The 24,723-nt window shown below is 44.0% G+C and overlaps 1 protein-coding gene across 2 annotated transcripts in view; it reads left to right on the forward strand.

The window, feature by feature from the left end:
- The window catches only part of LOC144605417 (uncharacterized), a 34,390-nt gene that overhangs the window by 5,854 nt on the left and 3,813 nt on the right, over nucleotides 1-24,723 (forward strand). For both annotated transcript variants that reach the window (XM_078420639.1, XM_078420640.1), the window contains 6 exons: nucleotides 9,903-10,031; nucleotides 11,041-11,471; nucleotides 15,246-15,367; nucleotides 15,878-16,071; nucleotides 16,583-16,690; nucleotides 22,269-22,398. In XM_078420639.1, coding sequence (XP_078276765.1) covers nucleotides 9,903-10,031; nucleotides 11,041-11,471; nucleotides 15,246-15,367; nucleotides 15,878-16,071; nucleotides 16,583-16,690; nucleotides 22,269-22,398 — 1,114 coding nt within the window. The remainder of the gene's footprint in view (nucleotides 1-9,902; nucleotides 10,032-11,040; nucleotides 11,472-15,245; nucleotides 15,368-15,877; nucleotides 16,072-16,582; nucleotides 16,691-22,268; nucleotides 22,399-24,723) is intronic.

The following is a 24,723-nucleotide window of genomic DNA, read 5'->3' on the forward strand; positions in this document are numbered from 1 at the left end:
GTCAGCACAAAACTCCTCCGTGGCCTCCCGCTTTTTCCTTCGGGACATAGCTGGGGCCCTGGTGGGCTGGGTCTGGTCCTGCAATTTCTTCCCTCCCCATCGTATGGGGCATGGAACGGTGAGGGGAGCAATTATCCCGACTGCCTCTGAGGTGGGGCCATTGGGATCGCCTAGTACTAAATAGTTACTGGCCATCCCTTCCCCATTTCTGTTCCGATATAATAACCAGTAGCCTGCAGTGGTATGCAACAACCTCTTTTCTCCCCTCTTCAAGTCCTCCCCCTCCTCACATTGATAGGAGAATACTACCCCTCCACCATGTCCTGCTGATGATTTAGCCATTAGTTCTTGTCTGCAAGCGGGATATATAAAAGGGAGCTCAGGACTTCCTATCCTTGGTGTAATGGGAAAGGCATGCTGTCCCACCGAAAGGTGAGTGGTATTTCCCATGCCACATATCCATTGAACTCCGCCACCCTTAATACTCCGGCATTTCTTGGTGCTTAGGCATACCACGTCCCCTTCCTTGGTTCTCTCGCACTTATGTCAGGGTACCTTAGTGATACATTCCTCATTTCCCTCAAGCTTCACTAGGGACACATCCATATCCTTTTCCAGTCCATCAATATGGGTAGTCTCGAGATTTATTTTCTCCTCTCCCTTCCATACAGGTGGCAATATTACTTTGGGAGAAGTTGATTAGATGAGTAACATTCTGAATAGGGCTACAGTTGGGGGTCTTACAAACTTCTTTGCCTGTGTCCGTAAAACGGACCAGGTGCTTGATAGGGTTGGGGTCGGGAATAGGATTAAACAGTTAAGCAACGGACTGGGAAGGGTAACAAACCACAGCGTCTCCAAACATCTTTCGATAAGCTTGAACGAAGGAGTTGTGTCTCCATTTGTCTTCGGGTAAGCTCCGCGAGCTTCTCTTATTCTTTCTTCCGTTCAGTGGTCTGGTCTGCCTCCAGATCGTTTTTCCGGCTGTCAGACAAGTGAGCACCAGCACCCATAGCATCTTCATGTTGGTTCCTATTTATCACAAAAGGGCATAGAGGCATAAAGGGCACAGAGGATTAGCAGGGAATATGTGATCATGTTGAGCTGGACCAGTCGGTGACTAGCTTCCTGTGAATAGACATACTTAATGCTTTAATATGTGGTCAGTCGTTTTCATACGTATTAATTTTTATCCGGTTTGCTGCTGTCCCCCCCCCCCCCCCCCCCCCCCCCAGTCTCCTCCCTCTCCCCCCTTTGCTTGGTGTCACCAAGCACCTTACAATGATGTAAATGTACCCAAGCGGACCGGCCCTCGACCTTGACTGCCGTAGGCGTGGTAAGGAGAACCTGGAAGGGGCCCAGCCATCGGGGCGAAAGTCCATTCTTCCGGGTCCAATTCTTGATCAGGACGTATGAGCCAACAGAAATGTGGCCTTCCACAGGAAAAGTAATGCCACCGACGTAAGCTGCCTTTACGTCATCATGGATAGTACGCAGGGCCCTAGTCAAGGCCAGGATATAGGAAACCATTTTGTCGGACATGTGGTGAAGTTCCATAGGCCTGGGGATAATGTCAGTCCAGGGGGTACGGAGAGCGCGGCCGTAGACAATCTCCGCTGGGGAAAGGCGAGCAGCGCCACATGGCATTACCCTTATCTGAAACAGGGTGACTGGAAGTATCTTGACCCATGTGGAACCAGATTGGTCAACTAACTTGGCAAGCTTAGTTTTAAGGGTTTGGTTCATTCGTTCCACCATTCCGGCCGCCTGAGGACGATAAGAACAGTGCAGACGCTGGGTTACACCCAGCTGTAAGTACAATTCTTTATTAATGGCAGCGATAAAGTGGGGGCCGTTGTCAGAGCTAATGGTATTTGGCACCCCGAAGCGGGGAACAATATGACGCAGTAGAATGGAAACAACCGTAGGGGCCGTGCAATCGGTGGTGGGAAAGGCCTCGATCCATCTAGAAAAAACATCAATAATAACCAATACATGTTTGTATGACTGGCACTTTGGTAGGTCGATAAAGTCTAATTGTAGGGTCTCAAAGGGACCTGCCGGCAAGGGAGTCCGCCCCGTTTGACACGGGACACCCCTGCCGGGATTGTATTCGGCACAAGTAAGGCATCGTGCGCTGGTCTGGGTGGCGAGGACTTTAAGCTGCGGGTGCCACCAGGCCTGCAATAAGGCATCGGTCAACAAGGTCGCGCCACAATGAGTGGCCAAATGTCGGCAATCTACAACCCATGCAGCCAGCTGGTCCGTCATACAGGTCTGTCCGGCCGGCGTAAGCCACAATCCGGAATCAGCCTTCCGACAGCCCAGCTGTTCCCATTCTGCAATAACGTCAGCAGGGGCGTCCCCCTGTAAAAGAAGCACATCTTCAATGGTTGGCATAGGTTTCTCAGACACAGATGAGCCCATGTATAGGCTTTTTACCTGTCTCATCATACTGCTCACCACCCTGGCTATGCATCGGGATGCACACTTAGCCGCTTCGTCAGCAAATCGGTTGCCCCTCTGGACATCTGAATTACCCACAGTATGGGCCGCACACTTAATGACGGCAATGGCGGAGGGGAGGAGGATGGCGTGTAAGAGGTCCGAAACTAGAGTCTGGTTTGATATTTTGCTCCCCGTGGAGATTAAGAATCCTCTGTAACCTGGTCCAAGTATACTGTTGTCCATTGTAAGTGAAGGCGAAAAGGTACTGGGAGTCTGGATGAAGTGGAACGGAGAAGAAGGCGTGCTGGAGGTCAATGGTGGCGAAGATAGTGGCAGAAGCAGGAACGGTGGCTAAGATGTGAGCTGGGTTGGGGACAAGCGCGTGTAGGGGTTCGACGATGCTATTGACGGCCCGTAGGTCTTGAACAAGACGATATTGGTTAGGCTTCCCTGCCTTTGGCACAGCCAGAATAGGTGTATTACAGCGGGAATGACATGGAACTAAAATGCCTTGCTGCAACAACCTTCTGATAAGGGAATTGATGCTGGGTAACGCTTGAGCCTTGAGGGGATACTGGCGAACGGAAGGCAGGGCTGTGTCCGGGCGAACAGCCACGTATACTGGTGCGACGTTGGAAAATCCCACATGCGTAGGGTCATCCGCCCATACCTGGGGGTCTGCAAATTCAACAATGTCACGTCCCTTATGTCGTCGCAGAGTGCCCTTCCTGACACGACGAGTGGGCAAATAAAGTATGGACAGGTCCGGGGTGACCTGCTGGGTTGCGGGAATGTGCTCATCCGATCCTTGCAGCGCTTGGTAAACCATAGGTCCCAGGTCCTTAGCGTGGTATGGCAGGTATACGTTCATGGTGACATGTGGTGCCACCGTCTTTGGCTGTTTCCATAATTGCAATGAAATTAGAACGGCGAGGGCCTTTCCTTCTCTGACGGTGACTGTCCCAGGTACTGCCTTCGTGGGGCTGAAAGAATTGTTCCAACTCGCTGTTAGCTCCGCTGGGGTCATAAACTAGGGTGACATGGTGGTCTCCGTCATCCAAGTCCAACGACCACCATTGGGGCGTTCTGGTTTGGTAAAACTGCCGAGGGTGTGCATGACCCACTTCCACAGAGGTGGGCTGACACAAAATCAGCAGTTGCAATTGACACATCAAATCTCATCCTAATACATTAATATCGAGGGTGGAGGTGACCACAAATCGGTGCAAGAGCCGGATGCCCCCGTACTGGACCGGCACAGAGGTCGTCAAAGGATACGGGTGCGCCTCTCCGTCAAAGCCTTGAAGTATCTCATGGTCCGTAGTGGTTGGAAGCGCTAAGGAACTTTGAGCTGAAGACACGGTCGCCCCCGTGTCAACCAAGAATGATTCTGGTATATTATTGATTAGGATCTGCAGGTGGGGTTCGGGGATACTTCCATTCAATGAGGCTGACGAAATGGTCCTTATCGCCTGAGGTCAACTGTCAAAAGGATTGGTGTATGCCCTGGAAGGCTGGTGATGGTCCCGGGTACTGGGTTTGCAGGTTTGGACGATACCCTCCGGGCGGTCCTAACCCTCCCCGGTCGGTTGCGATCGTCCTCTTCCTTCTTGTTGGTTGCCCCTAGGGCAGTCTCGACGCATGTGACCTCTGCCCCCGCACCTGAAACAGATCATTGTTGGCTTGGTAACGCCACGTCCCCCTTGTTGCTGGGGAGTGGTCCATCCCTCTTGGAGCATATGGTGGTCCATATGCAGGTGCGTTTGGCCCGTTAGGGTGTCCCCATGGATAGGGGTAGGTATAGTTCTGTTGATCCACCCAGGCAGGAACACTAGCCTGGGGTTCCATCTGATAACCTTGCGCGTCCGCCGCGGGTACTTTATGCTGCTCCCGAGTGATGACAAATTCAGTCTTAACTTTTGGACCAGTCTCCCGATTGTTGTTGGTCTTCCATAGGGCGCAAATGGTGCGACACATTTCAGCCACGGTCAGGCCGGTCCAATTCAGATTATTAGTCTTGATGCTGGTACATATAGCCGGGGGCAGACAGTCCATTAATGTAGCGCAAAATTGAGGAGATTGCTGATCTGTGTTAAAGTTCTGATCCCCTGCGTGCGAGCCGTAAACGTCCTTAAACCTTTCCAAGAAGCCCTCTGGATCCTCGTTTCGCTTTGGCTTTTGGTCAAGGACCTTGGTCAGGTCGATTGGTTTCCTAAGTGTCCTTCCCAACGCTGCTAAAATTAAGGTCTTCCTCTGATCATCATTGGCTACTCCCTGATGGACAGGTTCCAGAGCGGCGTGATCGCGATAATTCAGGTGCTCAAGAAACCTAGCCCACTGCTGCTTGTTCAATGATTGTCGGACCAAGCTCCAGGCGTCTAATGAGACGGCACCGTAAACCTCTAGGGTGGTCCCTATGAACTCCACGAATCATCCTGGGCACTTTATCTTATCTGGTCCTCCGTTTAAAATCACTAGCATGTCATTGGGCTTCCAGGGGGAGTATACTTGAATGGTTGCGGCGGGTCCCCCTTGCACTGAGGCTCTGATGGCCGCGGGATTAGGGACCATCCGCATTGGCATCTGCCTAGGTCGTGGACGAGAATGGGGCCGTCTACGGGTCTCAATTACCACCTCCTCTTCCGAGGAATAGCAGGTCTCCCATTCTGAGTCCGCTTCCTTACTAGATGAAGTCCGGCAAGGTCGTACATACAGATTTAGGTCAGTCCGTCGATTTCTTTGCTTCACCCTTCCGCCTACCGTATCCGTGAACCCCGACTCCCCTCTTCCCTGGTGTGGTGATGGGTTATTATCCGGTGGTGAATATGGTGGTGGTCGGGCATTATCTGGGGGAGCGCTTGGGAATACCGGTGTTCTACCCGATCTAGCTGACTGGGTTCTGACTCCTTTAGGGGCCGATGACGGTGCAGACGGCTTGGTTATGGAGCTCTGCTGGGTAGGGGGATTTGTCGCTCTTGGGCGAGCGATAGGGGCTGCCGGTGAAGCGGGGGCAACTGAGATAGGCTGATTCAGCGGTGGTGCTCCCTGCATTCCCCAATCACCTACCTCCTCGTCTTCCTCATCTTCGTCTGCCAAATCTATGCCAGCCACCGACTTGCGTAAGTCTTCGTCTATCCCTGCCTTATTTTGTCCCTGTGCCTGCCGTTCCCTTGTCTGCTTAGCATGCATGCACTCTTGTTTTAATACTGTTACTGACTTTGCATAGCCTCCTTCTGTCAAGGGTATGCCCCACTTTAGGGCATTACTCTGCCAACTTGCCGTTAATGATCTGGCTCTTTGTTCATTACAATAGTCTATCCACAATTGTATGGCCTTTTTATACCTTTTTTTCATATTCCTTTTCCAAATGATACTTTGTGCCCTGGATACCACATCCACATCCTTGGATCCCCCTTCAGGCCATTGATCACTTCCCATTTTATGAGTGAGTCCCCCAGACATGTGTCTGAAGGTCTCCTCCATCTCTGGGTGCAAATAGCATAGTTGATGCAATGGCCGATCAGGGTGACAACTGGTATCAATCGTATTACCCATGGTTCGTTCTCTGTTACTACGTAGTCGTCCTTACAAAGTTATTATTACACAGTTTCACACACAGTTTCAACAATATTATACTGGGTTGATCCTAGAGCCCATGAGCCCCCCAGCGTCTCACTCTGCCGCTTCAATTCCTGACCTTCGCGTGGAGGATTTCCTCTCTTAACAACCAGTCTAAGGCGGGCTTTCTGTGAGACGCAGTGGTTCTCTAGTCTCGGTCAATCCCTTACCAATTACCTTCCCACGCCTTTCATGGCGACCGAACCTGTGTTCTTTACGGCCTCTCAGGACCGAAGGATTTCCACCTTCCCCTTTTAATCCCTGTGCACAACCTTTTGTATACCGTCAACGGTCCCCCTTCAACTGGGGTGTTTCCTGCTCAGTCAGGCAAAGGTCGCCCTCGAGACTTCCTATCCCAGTAGTCGAACCATCCGCAGTCGGGACGATCGAAGCCCCCGCATCGGGGCGGTCGAAGCTCCCGAATCCGGTCTCTAACCAGAGACCGCGAGGTCCACAATGTTAATGTCTGCAGGCTCTCGCGGTTGGAGCTCAGAGGTCGATCCCTGGCAAAGGGATTGCAATATCCGCAATGGCAAGTCCTACAGGTTCCCACAGTTGGAGCTCCCGAAGTCGGCCTCCAGCTCCTTGATGTTAGGCTGCAGTGTGGACAGATATGATCCAAAAAAATTGCACCTATGTCGAGGTAAGAGATTAAAGAAAAGTCCCCCCCCCGCCCCACCCACATAAAACAAGCTGAAGAACACTAAAAACTTACATTTAACCCATACTATTAAAACAACAAAGAAGGAAGGGACAGGACAGACAGACTGTTGGCGAGGCAGCTTTTCTTGCTCTTTGCTGAAAATGACTCCATCCTGGGCATATTGCACCTTTGGCAATATATTTGCACTTTTTTCTTTTGATCTGATGGTTAACAGGATTACTTTTCCTGTTTGCTTTTTACTTTAATGGCATTTAACAATTGAAATCAACTCATTTGATTTCTCCAGTGCGTTCAATACCATCCAGCCTGGGCTTCTGGGGGGGCAAGCTGGAGCGCATAGGAGTGGATCACATCCTGGATTCTGGATTACCTCACCAACCGACCACACCATGTGAGGACAAAGGACAGGGTGGTCTGCAGCACAGGGGTTCCGCAGGGAACAGTGCAAGCTCCTTTCCTGTTCACCCTGTACACTGCGGACTTCAGGCACAGCTCAGCAAACTGCTATCTGCAGAAGTTCTCTGACGTGCCACTCTGTATGTTTCTTTTTTTTTTTTTTTCCTAATCAGATGTGCAGCACTTTGGTCAACGTGGGTTGTTTTTAAATGTGCTATACAAATAAAATTGACTTGACTTGACTTGACTTGACTCTGCCATCGTCAGTGGAACCGCCTCCGGATCAACGCGGGGAAAACCAGGGAGAGATGGTGGTGGATTTCCGCAGGCGCAGCCATGTCCCCCCGACACCGGGGAACATCCAGGGAATGGACATCGGGAGGGTGGATTCTTATGTACCTGGGTGTTTACCTTAACAATAAACTTGACTGGACCGAAAATATCAGTGCACTGTACAAAAAGAGCCAGAGCAGACTTTACCTGCTGAGGAGACTCGGGTCCTTTGGAGTGCAGGGGGCACTCCTAAGGACCTTCTACAACACTGGTGGCATCAGCCATTTTCTATGGAGTGGTCTGCTGGAGCAGCAGCATCTCAGCAGTGGAGGGGAAGAGACTTGACAAGCTGATCAGGAAGGCCAGCTCTGTCCTGGGTTGCCCCCTCGACTCAGTACAGGCGTGGGAGAGAGGATGATGGCAAAGATAACATCGCTGCTGGGCAACAACTCCCACCCCATGCAGGACACTGTCACTGCACTCAGTAGCTCCTTCAGTGACAGACTCCTTCACCCCAAGTGTGTGAAGGAGAGATATCGGAGGTCCTTCCTTCCTGCTGCTGTGAGACTGCACAACCAGCGCTACTCCCAGCAGACCAGTCAACAGTAATAGTAAAGGAAAAACACAATAAATGATGACAATTATCCTTATCTTTATTTTTATTTATAATGAATGTCTTGGTATCCACTTTGCTGCTGTAACACTGCAAATTTCCCCGGTGTGGGACAAATAAAGGAATATATTGTTATATTATTTGTGTTGCAAACAAGTTGCAATGGATGTGTAAAAAAGGAAAGTTCAGCAAGTCAATGTATTGTTCTTAGCAATTAAGAAGAGAACTGAAGTGCGAATACGAGACGATGAGAGTCATTTGCACACTGTCTTTGTGGAGGTGGAGACATGCCTAGGCTAGTTGATTGGAAAATAGCAAATGTAGTCCTTTTTAAGGAAAGGAAGAGAAAATTGAACTGGAAATCAATTAGCATGACATTGAATTAGGGACAATGCTAGATTTGATGATTAAGAAAGTGGTAAAAGAGCATTTAGCAATTAGTAATGGGATTGAGAGTTGGCATGAAATGTATGAAAAAGAAATGACGTGCGACTAAATTATTCATTTGTTGGTGTACTTTCAAACCCCTTCAGTAAGATTATATAAAATAAGAGCATAATGGAATATGGTAATAACAGAATATGAATAAGCAGGTAATTTTTCGGTCGTTAAGCTGTGATAACTAGGTGGGATGCAGTAGGAATTAGTATTAGAGCCATGCTGTTCTATCTGTATGAATGACTTTACTGAAAGGATGCAGTGTAATATATTCATTTTTGCTTATGATGCAAAGCTGACTGGCAGTGTGAGTTGAAGGGAATATGCAGATAACATTTTGGGGAGGAGGATAAAACTGGTTAAGTGAAGAAGCAAGGACTGGGTAGGTGGGATGTGAAGCGGAAAAAGTGTGAGCTCTCCACTTTGGTAGAAAATGGACAAGTGCTGTACCATTTTTAAATAGAAAGAAATTGAATGGTTTGGAGGTGATGTGATATACCAAACAATTGGGAAGGTCAACAAATTAGGACAAAATGTGTAGGAAGGAACTGCAGTTGCTGGTTGCAGATGCTGGTTTAAACCGAAGATGGACACAAAGCTGGAGTAACAGTATAAAGTGCTGGAGTAACTCGGCAGGTCTTGGCAGTTATCTTCAGAAAGTTTTCGAGAGAGTTTGACTTGGCTCTTGGGGCTAAGGGAGTCGTAGGATATGGGGAAAAGCCAGAAGGGGTACTGATTTTGGATGATCAGCCATGATCATATTGAATGGCGGTGCTGGCATGAAGGGCCGAATGGCCTACTCCTGCACATATTTTCTATATTTCTATGAGAACATTGGTAAGTGATGTTTTGGGTTGGATCCTTCAGGCTAATTGTGGTTTGGGGGGGGAGAAAGCTGGAAGAGATAAGAGCACGACAACACCTGGTGAGGGATTGCAGGAGACCAGCAGGATTCACGGGGAGCAGTGAGCGAGGGTCTCTTGGATCTCTCCTGTGTGAGAGAGGAAGAGAACTTTTTCAAGGTAGGTATGCCTTGAGGAGATTTCCCAATAGTAGAGTAGTAAAATGTAGAAACAAGAAATTGCAGGTGCTAGTTTACAGAAAAAAGATACAGAGTAACCCAGCAGTCGGGCAGCGTCTCTGGCAAATGTGGATAGGTGATGTTTCGGGTCGGGACCCTTGTTCGGACTGTTTGTGGTTGGAGGGGGTCTGAAGAAAAATGGACTAGGAGGACAAAACCTCGCAACTGGAAGCAGGAGAGCAGCAGAACAGTAAATTGGCATTTGTTGAAGGAGGATTTAAGCACAAGTGAAACTCCGACTGAAAGGCATACTTTTTTCTAATGCTATGTTTTCCGTTTTATGGGGTAATGAGCTTATAACAGGTCACCTAGGGTAACATATACTTTACTGATTTGAAGCGCAATACATTAAATACCCTTTGCTTTTCCAGGAACTTCGTCCATGGAGCTTGCAAATGGGGACATAGATGCTATTACTCGCATGACCTATCAATGCAGAAATCGTCCCAGATCTGTCGGCACTACTTAAATGGAGTTTGCTACTATGGAGATCTTTGCAGGTTTGTATTTGAATAGTACAACAAATGCCTCTTTGAAGTTTACCTAGATGAAAAACATTTTTTATGTGCTACGTTGCAATACGAAATATGAAATAGTTAATGTACACTTTACGAAACAATACCCTGAAATGCTGGCAAACATGGCAAGCATTGCCAGGAAAGAAATTTGCAATGGAAATTGATTGAGCCATTCAGTTTGTTGCTTTAGTTAGTACAACTAAAGTTTATAAAGAGTAAAGTAGCATTGATAAATTTTAATCAATTTTGGGGCATTGTCCAATCTCCAACCCACCTTTCTGTATAGTCCACTAAAATAGACAAAGTGCTGAAGTAACTCAGCGAGTTAGACAGCATATCTGGATAATATGGATAATTACCATTTTGCATTGGGACCCTTGAAGACTCAAACACTTTCTGTATGGTCTGTGTGCATTCTTGTGCGCAGGCCACTACTTCTGGTGTTATTGTCAAATTTGTGGTGGGGGAAACAAACTATGTACCAAATTCCACAATAGCCATTATGTACAAGGTACATGACACAATGGAAATATTTTTGGTTATTAATGATCGGTGTGATTTAGTGATGCCCATGTACTTCTGTAATTTGAACACTCAAGTTGTAGAATCAACCGATAGTACAGTGCAGAACTGTCTGACATAATTAATTGGGCTAAATGTTAAGGAGTAGTAGTATTCTGGGACAACATTTAATTGAACCTTTAGAACAGCATACAAGTGCATTTGCACCAGCCTAAGTATTAACCATCCAGGACCAAAATCTTTTTTTTCATGGGAACATGTTATACGTAGATGTGAGGTACTTAATTGCTGCACAGGTCATTTAATGGAATCTGACCAGCATTGTATTGAACCCAATAGTTAAATTTACAGTGATGAATGACTAGCACATGTCTCCTTATTCTGGAACTTAATGTATTTTTTTCAAAAGACTTGTTTTGAAGTGGTTTTAAATTATACTTATGAACAATGCCTCAAAATATCATGCTAGATATCAACACACACAACCAACTGTAGGATGGTCATCTGGGAGCAGACGTGGCTTTGAGCCTGCCCTTCAGCTGAGGAGGACTGGAGAACCACCTCGGACTTTCCATGATATGGAATCTCGACAACACACTGCAGGATACAATCCCAGAAACAGGCGTAGTTCTGCCCCTATCATTCAGCGAATGGCAGCTGGTTTTTCTCAACCAACCCATGCTGTAGGTTATACTGCTCAGTCAACTGCTGAATTGTCCACTTGGAGTCGACGTGGTTCCGAACCTGTTGCCCCAAGTTCCACACATTTAAGAAATACTGAGTACTTCGGCAGGCATCTGGAGGAAGAAGTCGAAGAAGATAAGGAAAATGAAGCACCTAGAAGTTTAAAAAAATGGGAATCTGGTGCAGAAATTTACCCGTGGCAGTTTAAAGAGCATGGTAAGTAACAATGTACTTTATGCAAGGATCGGTTTTGATTTTTTTCAAGTTACTTTTCTCGTACAATAATGCAGTGTTCAACATAGGTTTGATGAACAGTCCCAGTGGGGGAAGCAGAGAATGCTCAGATGAAGCGAGTCCAGAATAAAAGTCAAATTTTCAGCTTTCATGGGGGTTTATATCTATCCTCTCTTTCCAGTGGAGGAAAAAAAACAATGTGGAAAATCCTGTTTTCAAACATTGCAATGAAATTTTGCAAGTCTATTAATAGAGATTTAAAAAAATAATTGTCAGAACAGAAGAGGGCTTAATAAATTGCAAATCATCTATAAAGTGAGAACAGTTTGGGGAATTTTAAAGTGACTCGCCACAGTTAAACAATAGTAAGTGCATTCTAAAAGTTGAAATGAATTTTGAATTGGCTGGTGTTGATATAAAAATGCATAATGCTGTTTGGAATGAAACATTGACAAAATAACTCGATGCCAGAAAATATTACTTTGGAATCGTGCGCCATGCACAAGCTGAAAGCAGTGTATTTAATTGAAAGCTTCAGGTGTGTATCTGTATTTTTAAGTTGAGAGGGCCATCTGTGTTGTTCAGATCAGCAGTCCTGAGAGAGATCCAGATGCTTAGGATCCTACAGTGAGCAGTATGATGGTCATTATTATAGTTTTCACAATTAATATTTAAAAGAATGACATTGTGAAACCTGTGAAACTTGCTATTGACCACATTAATTAGCAAGTCAAGATTCTCTTAGTTTTTGGAGATAGTGTGGAAATAGGCCCTTCAGCCCACTGAGTGCGTGCTGACCGGCAACCACCCGTACACTAGATATATCAAACACTAGGGACAATTTACAGAGGCCAATTGACCTGCAAACCTGTATGTATTTGGAATGTGAGAAGAAACCGGAGCACCCAGAGAGAACTGACGTGGTCACGGAGAATGTGCAAACTCTACAGAGTTTGCACATTCAGGATCGTCAGAGTCAGGATCGAACCCAAGTCTCTGGCGCTCTAAGGCAGCAACTCTACCACTCTACTGTCTTCGACTAACTATTATAAACAGTATCTTAAACTAATGAAAGTGTTTTTTTTAAAACTGCAGGTGCTGGAAATTTAGGTGAAATCAGAAAATGCTAGAAACACAAAGCATCTGTGGAAAGAGAAGCTGCTAATGTTTTGTGTCCAGGGCTCTTCAAAGTTATGTAAAGTAACAGAAGATAGGGAAGTGAATGGGTAGAATAAAATTTCCCCCTGAAAAGGTGAGAATGGCTGTCATAATGTGGCAGTTAAGATCAAGCTAAGCTTTTCTGCGTTAAATGCTTTTAATTGTAAGGTGGTGGGCCCAGCAGGCTGTATTATACCCAAGAAAAACCAGGCCAAAATGACTGCAAGCCAAAACGCCCAATTCAGATGAAGACAAAGAGTGGATTAGCTAAAGTTGGAGAATTTGACATTGAATCCTGTAGGTTGCAACATGCACAGTTGAAAGATTTGGTATTGTTGCTTGTACTTGTATTGTAGCAGTGCAGGGGGCCACAAACAAAGGTTGGAAATGGGATGGCAAATTAAAGTAGCAGGCAACCAGAAGCTAGAATTACTCCTGCAGACGAAGTGCAGATGCTTTGCAAAGAAATTGCCCAATCTGTATTTGATTTCTCCAATGTAGACACGGTTATATTGTAAACATTGAATGTGGTGTATACTAGAAATGCAAGTGAACTACTGTTTCACCTAGAAAGACAATTTAAGTCCCTGGATGATGGGAAGGGTTGAAAAGTTGTTGACCTCCTGTGGTTGTATGAAAGACTACATTCTGAAATGTTAAATATTTCTGTTTGCATTGATGCTGCCTGGCCTGTTTGATGTTTCCAGCATTTCCAATTTGATTTTTTAATAATGTTGGGTCTAGCTTGCTTAACAAGTTGTGCTTATTGTTCAGGGTTACTGAAGTTAATGCTTATTTTCTTTAAAATAATATTGGCGTATCCAGATTTGCACTGGGCCCAAATTTACTGCACCTACACACGGCCAAACTCGTTTTTTTTAATGAAGGTTCTTTACTCCTTTAAGCTGAGAAGGGCTCTTAGCATAAAAACTAATACCAGAAAATAATCCTGTCGGCTGCTGCCTTGTTTGGAATTCTAACACAAGTTCTGTAATGATTCTATATGTTCTAAGTACATGTTGGGGATGATAGTTTTGCCAGCCCCAAAAACAAAGGCCCTGCTCCAAAGATTCCTAGTGTCTAAACCAAAACTGACATTTCTGAAATAGTATGGGGTTTTGCTTGCTATTAAGTGCTTCTAAAACGAAATGCTGGGATGCAGTTGTGGCAGCATCTGTGGAAAGAGAAACTATAACTTTCCATCAGAATTTTGGGGAAAAACAAAGGAGGGAAATCTTTTTCATGTAGCAGAGAAAATAAAGGAAATAAGTATAATAAAAGACACAACATGCTGGAGTAACTTAGTGGGTCAGACAGCATCTTTGGAGAATATAGAAAGATGATGTTTTGAGTAGTGATGCTTCTTTGGACTGTGTGTGTGGGGGGAGAAATCTGGAAGAGAAGGGGCAAGACAAAGCCTGGCAGGTAATAATTTGATATGTGCGTGTGTGTGGGGGGTGTGATAAGCAGATGGTTGGACAAAGGCCAGAGGTGAAAAGACAGATTGAAGAGTTGCAAATTGTGAAGCTAGAGGAAGGAATGTATGTGGAAGGGGAGGAGGAGGGAGAGATGGGTGCGAGTCCAAGTAGGCCATATAAGGTAAAAGGAAGGGTAGAGGGGTGGCTTTAGTTACCTCCAGCTTGTATATGGTCTCACTGGCCTCCTCCATGGCTACCTCCTGATGGAGTAAATGTGCAGTTGTTTTCTCCTGGCTTTGGATGTCCAGAACCAGGAGTTGGATTGAGATGAGGAGAAATTTCCCAGAAGGTCATGACCAATTTATTACTAAATACTAGGTTATCGGTTTTGTTAAGTGATCCTGGGGTAGAGATCAGCTGTGGTTTCATTGAATGATAGAGCAGGCATGAGAAGCGAGTGGCTACCCTGCTTATTCTTGCCTTATTTTGTTATTCATGTGCATGGAAGAAATTGCAGGTGAAATAAAATAACACGGACCTGGTGTATTGGCCTTGGTCACGTCTACAACTATAAACGAGAATTGTAATACTGATTCTTGCTTTATATGATGTAATTTTGTATGCTTAAATTAAAATTCATTTGGGCAGGATCCTGTTTTTCTTTATATTTTAAAATGGTCAGCTCTTTTATCATAATATTAATACTTGCAAATCTGCCATTCATTGGTTAAATCTGGATGAGTAACAATGAGTTAGATAGGTGAGAGCTGAGGGAATTTCAATAATTGGACTATCTGATGATCTGTTCAGGCTATTAAATCATAAAGATCAAACTGGCCATAAATAAAGGGCCTTCTCTTAGAAGGATGTTTGCGTAGGAGAATTATAGCAGTGTAGAATGTCATAAGTAATTTTAGAAGTCTAAAGAAAAGGTAAGATTCATTTCATGTGATTTATTGCTTTCCAGCATAATTCCTAACTTTAGAATTCAATTTTTAAAAAACATTCTTGGTCGTCTCGTCACATTGACCATTGCACTTTAAATGCAAATATTAAATTTCTTCTAGTATACTGGGCCATGATTACTTTGAAATTTTACCATTTGCCATCGTTGGTCCCATGATGTCTTTAAACAGTCAAAAACTTCGTCCCCTTCATATTGAATGGTGTTACATTTCAGATTCGCCAACATCGCAAGCAGCAGGTTCTTCTCATTGTACATGCCAAAAACTGAACAATGAAGTTAACGGTGTACCTCAGAATGGCTTGAAGGGTTCTTCGACTTCCCAATCTGTTATGAAGGTTTGCAATTTGAATTTTTCTAAAGGAATGCACTTGTTCATCCATTCCAATCAATGAACACATTTTTAAAAAGAATTCTTCAAAATGATTATAATGCATTAATATCTTCAATGAGAATCTTGAACTTTTCTAAACAAAATAGAACATGTTGTTTTGACATTAGGAACTTTTTTGAGCAATACGTACTTCAATTCTAAAGCCAATCTGATACTTAAAATGGGAGCAGTTATTACATTTTATGTTATTGTAGCATCAGTGGAGATTAAAGGATTCTATTGAAACCTGATTCCTGTGTGCCCTGCACTCTTCAAGGAAGATTTTAATCTATCCTTAAGTTTTAATTGAGTTAATTTAAGTTGTCCCACAACATTTCTGTGGGATGTGGTGTATTTACCATGATGAAGAGAGAATGCCTCATTTATGTTGCTTGTGGTAAAATGCTTTGGCATTTCTATTCTAAAATGAGTGGAGAAAAAAAAAAGTGATTTGGTGTTTTCTACTTGAATTTAGAAAAGGTTGGCTACAAACCAGGCCATTGAAATTAGTAAAGATATTATTTGTGGAATTTGTATGGACAAAGTCTATGAAAAAACACCACCTAAAGACCGATGCTTTGCAATTCTTCCTGACTGCAATCATGCTTATTGTGTGGCCTGTATCAGAACGTGGCGACACAGCAAGGGGTTTACCAATAACATAACAAAGTAAGTGCATATACCATTTTGATGCCATTAGTAATGTCACTATTTCCATTATCTTGGCTGTTTGCTGTGAAAAGCCAGTATCTTGGGAATCTCAACAATGAAGTTGTACATTGATTGTACCTGCTGATTTGTTACTTAAAATGTAGCCCAGTACATTGCTTGCTTTTGTTAATTTAACATTGTTGAAATCATTCCTGCAATTTTTAACTGCTGTAAAATATCCAAAAGTAATTTTGATCTTGCAGAAAAAAAGAAAATGGATGTTTGGGGTTTAAGAGCATTTCAAACTGGTGATGGTAATATCATCCTGAAATGGAACTTCATGCTTCTAAAATGTGCATTTTAAATAAATGTGCTGAATATTCAGCTTTAAAGTCAAATGTGCTGTTGATAGTGTTTTCAAACGTGTGGTTCAAACCTTTGTAATACATGGTACAAGACTGTTGATGATATTTGTGTTTTTATTATTAATTTTGAATGTTCTAGAAATTTAAATATTCTTTATTTACAGAGCATGTCCTGAATGTAGAGTGGTGTCCAGTTACTACATACCTCACAGATTTTGGGTGGTTGATGAGCAGAAACAGGAGCTCATTGACAGGTTCAAAGCTGAAAAGAGGTAGGTTGGTTCTTGGATACGGTAGAATCATTGTTATCTATTCCCCAATTCTGAATATGCTACAGAACTGCACGATTTGCTATATCCTTGTGTGAATAACTTGAATCATAAGGTGAATTTGCATTTTTAAAAATCTTTCTATGCCCACCATTTGTATTTTTCTGACATCCTGTAAATCTCCAGGGAAGGAAAGTTCTTGTCAATGTCCATTCTCTGGGTATATATTTCCAGTTATTTGTGAAATTTGCCTTCAGTTGGATGTGAAAAAAACAAATTCTAACTGCTGCAATAATGAAGAAACTATATCAGTGTAGCATAAAACATGAAGTTTGCACATTTGAGGACTGGAGAATTATGTATTTTAGTGACAAAGGCAATTTCCTGGTTCGGGGCCCAATGTCGTTGACATGTTTGGAGTTCATCCAAAGAGCTGGTGAGAAAATGCCACATCAGCTTATTCGTCACACATCCTGAAAAGGTGTTCTGTGGTTATTTAAACTATTACAGTGTTGGCCTGTTGCATCCGATTGACAGAATGGTAAAATTGCTGCAATAAATCAATATATTTCAGAGCAGAGTGGTGCTGGAGATCAATTTTTCTCAATCAGAATCAGGCCAGGCAACAGTTCTCCTGCGTCCACACTGGCTGCGATGCACCGACACCAGCAGGCCCTCAATCAATAGTCAATAGTCGTTTATTTGTCACATACACATAAATGTGTAGTGAAATGAAACATTACCCGCAGTTCAACAATAAGACCAATAAGAATAATCAATAAAAATGCAATAACACATACAATCATAAACTAACACCAAACAAAAGAAACATCCATCACAGTGAGTCTCCTCCAGTCCCTCACTGTGATGGAAGGCCAGAATGTCTTTTCTCTTCCCCTGCCGTCTTCTCCCGCGGTCAGGCTGTTGGAGTTGCCATGTCGGGGCGGTCGTGGCTCCCGACATTGAAGCCCCCGCCGGGCCCACAGCCTCCACAATGCAGACTCTCAACACCACGTATTGTGACTTTCCTGTGTCCTACTGCCTACAGGGAATCTCAATGGTGTCCCTTTGCCCTCTTAACCAGGTGGCCCCATGCAGTTGTCCTCATGCCCCCATCCTCTCTGAACACCCACCATCCCCCCTCCAGACCTCTCCTCGGCCTCTGTCCTCTCACCTGCCCTCATCCGACCCCAACCCCCGCCAACTTGTCTTCACCATCCCCCTGACCTCCCCCTTTCTGATATGAATGGTCTGTCCTCAGCAGAGGCCTCACTTTTGTTTCCATCCGCCCCCACCTCAACGAGTTCCTGTTCCGCCACGACGTGGAGCTTTTCTTCCATCGCCTCTGGCTCCATGCCTTTTTCTATGGGAAGGAGTCCTCACCACCCAGTGATGAGGACTCCTGTCTCCACCGATCCCCCTACTCTTGGATTCACCCGGACGGCTTTCTACCCTCTTTAGTTCTTTTTATTTCTAACTGCTGGCGTGACATCAACCGTCTAACTTTTTCTCTCCCCTTACCTACTCTAACCCCTCCCCCTTTGAACCTACAGCCCTCTGCTCATTCTGCAGCAACCCCAACATTATCATCAAACTTGCCAAGGGGGGTGCTGTGGTAGTCTGGTGAGCTGATCTCTCCCGGGCTGAAGCCAGGCGACAACTCTCAGACACCTACTTACCCTCGGGCCATGATCCTACAGATGAGCACCGGATCATAATCTCACAGACCATTTCAGATTTTCTTATTTCTAGATGTCTGCCCTCCAAAGCCTCCACCTTATCATTCTCCAGCCCTGCACAGCCCGGTTTTATCTTCTCCCCAAAATCCATAAACAGAACTGCCCTGGCAGACCAATTGTTTCTGCTTGCACGTGCCCCACTGAATTAATTTCCACATACCTCCACAATCCATCCTATCCCCCCTGGTCCAATCCCTTCCTGCCAAAGTCCAAGACACTGCACCTGCCCTCCGTCGCTTCAATTACTTCTGTTTTCCAGGCCCCCACTCCCTCATCTTTACTATGGATGTTCAGTCACTCTACACTTCCATCCCCCACCCAGGAAGGTCTTAAAGCCCTTCGTTTCTTCCTCGACTGCTGAACCAGCCAATTTCCCTCAACCAACACTTTGCTCCGCCTAGCAGAGCTGGTCCTTACTCGTAATAACTTCTCCTTTGACTCCTCCCACTTCCTCGTAGCTATGGGCCCCAGCTGTGCCTGCCTCTTTGTAGGGTACGTCAAACTATAACTATTCCAGGCGTACACTGAATTCTACCTCTGCTACATTGACTACTGCATTGGTGCAACTCCTGCACAAATGCAGTACTCACTGACTTCATTAACCTTACTACTGATTTCCAGCCTGCAGTCAAATTTACTTGGACCATCTCTGACATCTCCCTACATTTTCTTGATCTCACTGTCTCCATCACAGGAGATAGATTATCAACTGACATCTATTATAAACCCACTGACTCCCACAGCTGTCTAGACTGCACGTCTTCCCACCCTACTTCCTGTAAAGACTCTTATCCCCTACTCCCATTTCCTCCGCATCTGCGCCCAAGATGAGGTGTTGCATACCCGGACGACAGAAATGTCGTTCTTTGGAGAGTGAGGGTTCCCATCCTCCATCATAGATGAGGCCCTCACTAAAGTCTCCTCAATATCACTCAGCTGTGCTCTTGCTCCTCTTCCATCAGAGTTCCCCTAGTCCTTGCCTTCCCATCAGCCATCGCATACAGCACATAATCCTCCAACATTTTTACCACCTCCAACAAAATCCCACCACTAGCCACATCTTCGCATCACCACCCCTTTCCACAGAGAACGTTCCCTTCGTAACTCCCTGGTCAACTCGTCCCTAACCCACCCAAACCACTCCTTCCGCAGGTACTTTCCCCAGCAACCACAGGAGATGCAACATCTGTCCCTTAAACTCCCCCCTCGACCCCGACAGCCTTTTCAGGTGAGGCAGATGTTCACTTACACCTCATCTACAGTATGACCTGTTCCATGTGTGAACTCCTATATATGGGCGAGATAAAGGTGTTCAGTGATTGTTTCGCTGAACACCTGCTCAGTCTGCCTAAACCTACCTGATCTCCCGGTTGTTAAACACATTAACTTCCCCCTCCCATTCCCACAGACCTTTCTGTCCTGGGCCTTCTCCATTGTCAGAGTGAGGCCCAGTGCAAATTGGAGGAACATCACCTCATATTTCACTTGGGCAGCTTACACCCCAGCGGTATGAACATTGACTTCGCTAACTTCAAGTAACCCTTACTTTTCTTCTCTCTCCATCCCTCCCCTTCCCAGTTCTCCAACCATTCTAACTGTGTCCGACTACATATTATCTCTGTTTGCTTTGTTGTGGTTATCTTCTCCCAGCTAACAATCTATTCCACATTTTCCTTGATCTCCTTTCCCCATGTCTCATTTTCACACCTTACACTTCCTTATCTATGTATCTCCCTCTTCCCTGGCATCAGTCTGGAGAAGGGTCTCGACCCAAAACGTCACCCATTCTTTCTCTCCAGAAATGCTGCCTGTCCCGCTAAGTTACTCCAGCATTTTGTGCCTGTCTGAATAAAAGATAGTTTTGCGACATGTATACTGACTAATATAATATATATATATATAAAAGAAAGAAGGTAGATGCAAAATGCTGGATAAATGCTTGATTCAATTAACTGCACAAGGATGTACTTTTTAATATTGACATATTAATGTAACAAGTAGCTGCCATACTATCAGTGTTTATAAACTAATGGTCAATATACTTCAAGGATGAAAAAATGCTGTTTATACTTGGTCTGGCCTATTTTCAATGTGGTTGGCTCTTAATTGTTGCCACAGTTTAGACACAATTAGGAATTGATGACTAATGTTGGCATTGTCGGCAACATCTGCATCCCATAATGTCTTAATTAAAAATATATATTAAACAGCATAAAGCAGTTAAATTTGTTCTGTGTATTTGTGGTCTGATGGCCATAAACTCCTCAAACTCAATCCAGTACTTTTTCCCCCCCTTTTTTTTTTTTTTTGCTGCTTCCTGCGGTTAGTGTAGAAACAGGCCCATGTGCCAACAGAATCCACGCCAACCATTGAACACCTGTACATTAGTTCTTTGTTATTCCCACTTGCACAAGCTACATGCTAGGAGCAAATTACAGAAGCCAATTAACCAACAAACCTGCACGTCATTGGGATGTGGGAGGTAACTGGTGCACCCAGAGAAAACCTATGTGGTCACAGGGAGAATATACAAACTCTGCATGGCCGGCACCCATAGTCAGGATTGAGCCAGAGTCCTTTAGTATAGTAAGTAATTCCTGAATAGAACAAGCCTCTCACTCCCCAGCCATGAAATACTATTGGGGTTAAACACGAGGGATGATTTGAACTTAAATAGGGGTCAAACTTGCCTAGTATTGTCTGGGCAAGTGTCATAAGATTGGTTTCAAACTGCATAACTAAGTAGTTTAATAAACCTTATCCTGTGACAAATGTTGGTGCAGTTATCTAATTGATATCTCCATGTGTGCACTTACCCACTTCCTTCTGTAGCTTAACCTTTTAACATACTTGTCTATTTAAATCTAATGGATTGGCTTTCACCAGTGTTTCTGCTGTGGTCAACAAACTTTGTTCTGGTATTTTTTTTTAATCGCTCCCCTGAATCTTCTGTTTGGAAGGCTAGTTAAGGATCTCAATTCTCCTTTCTTTAGTACCACTGGCTACGATGAAGCTTTGACTTTGATTATTTTTCTTGTTAAATCCTTCAGTAATTTCTTCATTGCTCTTAAGATGGATTAACTTTTTCAAGGCCTTTCGTTAACCAGTGATGGAGTTGTCTATTATCCCTGGATGTTAAATTCTCCATTCAAGCTACACTTTTTGCATGTGTAGGGAGGAACTGCAGATGCTGGATTAAACCACAGATAGACACAAAATGCTGCAGTAACTCTGGTCTCCAGAGATGCTATCTGACTTGCTGAGTTACTCTAGCTTTTTGTCTATTTACACTTTCTGCTTGCTGTCTCCAGATGATCAGTTTCTCCTCAGTGTAGGTTTGTGACCTCTTTACTGGGCATGGAGCATCTAAGAACTAGATTCATTTTGCTTCTTCCTTCAGAATTAAGATGCTTTTCCTTGTATCCCCTGTCTATAGGGTGTCCACAGTTGGAATGGTGTTCAAGAATCTACTGTCTGACATATGGGGAAAATTAATAGTTTTGAAAACCAAGATTTCCCCACTACAAACACCTTTCTTTGACAATGCCCCATGCACAATCTTTGCTTCATTGTACTCAAAATATTGGAATACTTGCTCAGAGAGAAGCACTTGAAGAAGGCAAAAGGCATTTATCTTAAATGTAGGATTGAGTTTGACCGCAATGAATTGCTGATGTTTACTATTTTGATTAACATGAAAGTTTGTTTCAGCAAAGAAAGTTTATCTTGCACTTCAGAACTTGGCGCAGCATGTTGATGGTCTACAAAACAAGTTAAGAAGATTTGAATCCTATTTCTGTCACACGGTTGATTTACCTCTACAATGGCATTTTTTTCCACAGAAAAATAAGATGTAAGTTTTTTCTGCAAAGTAATGGGAAATGCCCTTTTAAATCGGAATGCATATACTTGCACGAGTTCCCAGAGGGATATCGGCCGCCTCGACATCAGCCAAGAAGACGCAATAACCATGTAAGAGAATTCTACATAAGTGCTTATTCTATTACATGTTGCTTAATTGATTCATTTATAGATTAACCTCTGGTCTTCAAGCAAATTAGCATAAAAATAGTTTTAATGTGTTAAGTTTTCCAAAGAAGACCAAGGTCAAGTATGATAGTTTTCGTCATCTTGTTGAGGCCAGTTAATTGAATGATCTAAACAGTAACCAGATATGGCTAATGACAGCTAGATTTCACAGAAGTTGACCTGTGGAGGGATTCATCAACCAGGATGATTTTAAAATTGTGGTTTGGCGAGGTCGGGTGATGGGTAAATGATACTTGCTACAAGTTATGAAATCTAATTGCAAATGCTAGAAATCTCAGAAAATGCTGGAAAATCTCAGGTTAGGTCGCATCTGTGGGGAGAGAAACGGTCAATGTTTTGGGTCTTTCACATGACATTTTAAAGTAGAATGAGGAAGGCCAGCCAGGTGTATGTTAGAACAGCAGTCTTGGGGTAATGAAAGACATGGTTGTGGGTTTGTGTTGGAGAATGGGGGGTTTAAATTATTGATATAAAGATAGTCCGTCATAGAGTTGTACAGCATGGAAATGGCTCTGTGGCCCAACCTGTCCTTGTTGACCACGTTGCCTCCCTAAAATAATCCCATTTTCCTGTGTTTGGCCCATATCCCTCAATCTTGTCTAGGTACTTGTCAGAATGTTTTTTAAATGTCAATTGTACCTGCCTCTACTATTTCTGGCAGCTTGGTACACCTCTGTGGAAAAAGTTGCTCCTCAGGTTCCCTCTAAGTTTCTCCTCATGTTAAATCTATTTTTAGATTCTCTTCCCCCTCCCCCTTACACACACACATAAAAAAGACTGACCAATCACCTTACATAGGTCCCCCATAATTTTATAAACCTATATTTTGTCATAACTCATCTGAACTTGAGCCTTCCAATCCTATTAAAAACATCTTTATGAACCATTTCTGCACTCTTTCCAGCTTGATGATATCCTTCCTATCGCTAGATGATCAGAAATGCACAAAATACTGTTGTACAGTTGTAACATCATCACAAATCTTGTACTAAGTGGTCTGGCCCTGACTGATAAAGACCAGCATGCCAGATACTGTCATCACCATCTTGTCCAGCTGTGTTGCCACTTTTGGGAACTATGTACGTGAACCGCAAGGTGCACCTGTTCTATAGCATTCCTTTACAGGTGCCAGTATTGTATCGTAGCTCGACTCTGATTTTAAGTTGAATACGATTTGGCTCAGATTCATACATTCTCTAGGTAGAGTTTAATGGTTGGGGGATCAGAGATTTACGTGATTGGGGAAATTTCTGCTCACACTAGATGTTCCAGTAGTCTGTCAATTTACAGATAATGAAGAGATCAGAGGTGGTGGCCAGAGCAGTGTTCATCATCAGATATATTGTACACTCGCCCAGTGTAGTTCGATATTTTGGGGGGATTTTATTTTTGGTTATTGACAAATTGTGTGTTTGAGAAGGCTGGCTCTTTGGAAAGGTGCAGCAAAAGGACGGATTCCCAAACTATGCATCTTTGCATGGTATCCATAGATAATGTTTTGGCTAAATGTTACTTCCTAGACAACTTATCGTGTGGCTATATATCATATGCAAACGTCACCGCATTGATACTTTGGAAAGCTAATTCACTAGTTATGACCAGTAGAGACCTGGATATTTGCCTTGCAAGCAAAGGCATTTCAAACCCCATGAGCTCCATCTTTATAAATGTTGCCATTTGAGTCTAGAAGCAAGGAAATACTAATTTTTAAATTTGCAAAGAATGCAAGATGATCCAGATGCTATTAACCTAAATTATGCCAAGGTAATGCTACAGTGGTTATGTGAGATTTCAGCATGCATGTAGACTGGGAAAATCAGCTTGGTAATAGACCCCAAGAAAGGGAGTTTGTGGAGTGCCTCCGAGATGAATTCTTAAAACAGCTTGTACTGGAGCCTACCAGCAATTCTGGATTTAGTGTTGTGTAATGAACCAAATTTGATAAGGGAACTCAAGGTAAAAGAGCCATTAGGAGGTAGTGATCATAATATGATCAGTTTTAATCTACAATTTGAGAGGGAGAAGGGAAAATCAGTATTGCAGTTGAGCAAGGGGGACTATGGAGGCATGAGAGAGGAGCTGGCCAGAGTTGACTGGAAAGATACCCTAGCAGGGAAGACGGTGGAACAACAATGGCAGTATTTCTGGGAATAATACAGAATGTGCAGGATCAGTTCATTCCAAAGAGGAAGAAAGATTCTAAGGGGGTAAGAGACCACTGAGGCTGACAAGGGAAGTCAAGGACAG

This window comes from Rhinoraja longicauda, chromosome 24 (assembly GCF_053455715.1).
Source record: "Rhinoraja longicauda isolate Sanriku21f chromosome 24, sRhiLon1.1, whole genome shotgun sequence".
NCBI lineage: Eukaryota > Metazoa > Chordata > Chondrichthyes > Rajiformes > Arhynchobatidae > Rhinoraja > Rhinoraja longicauda.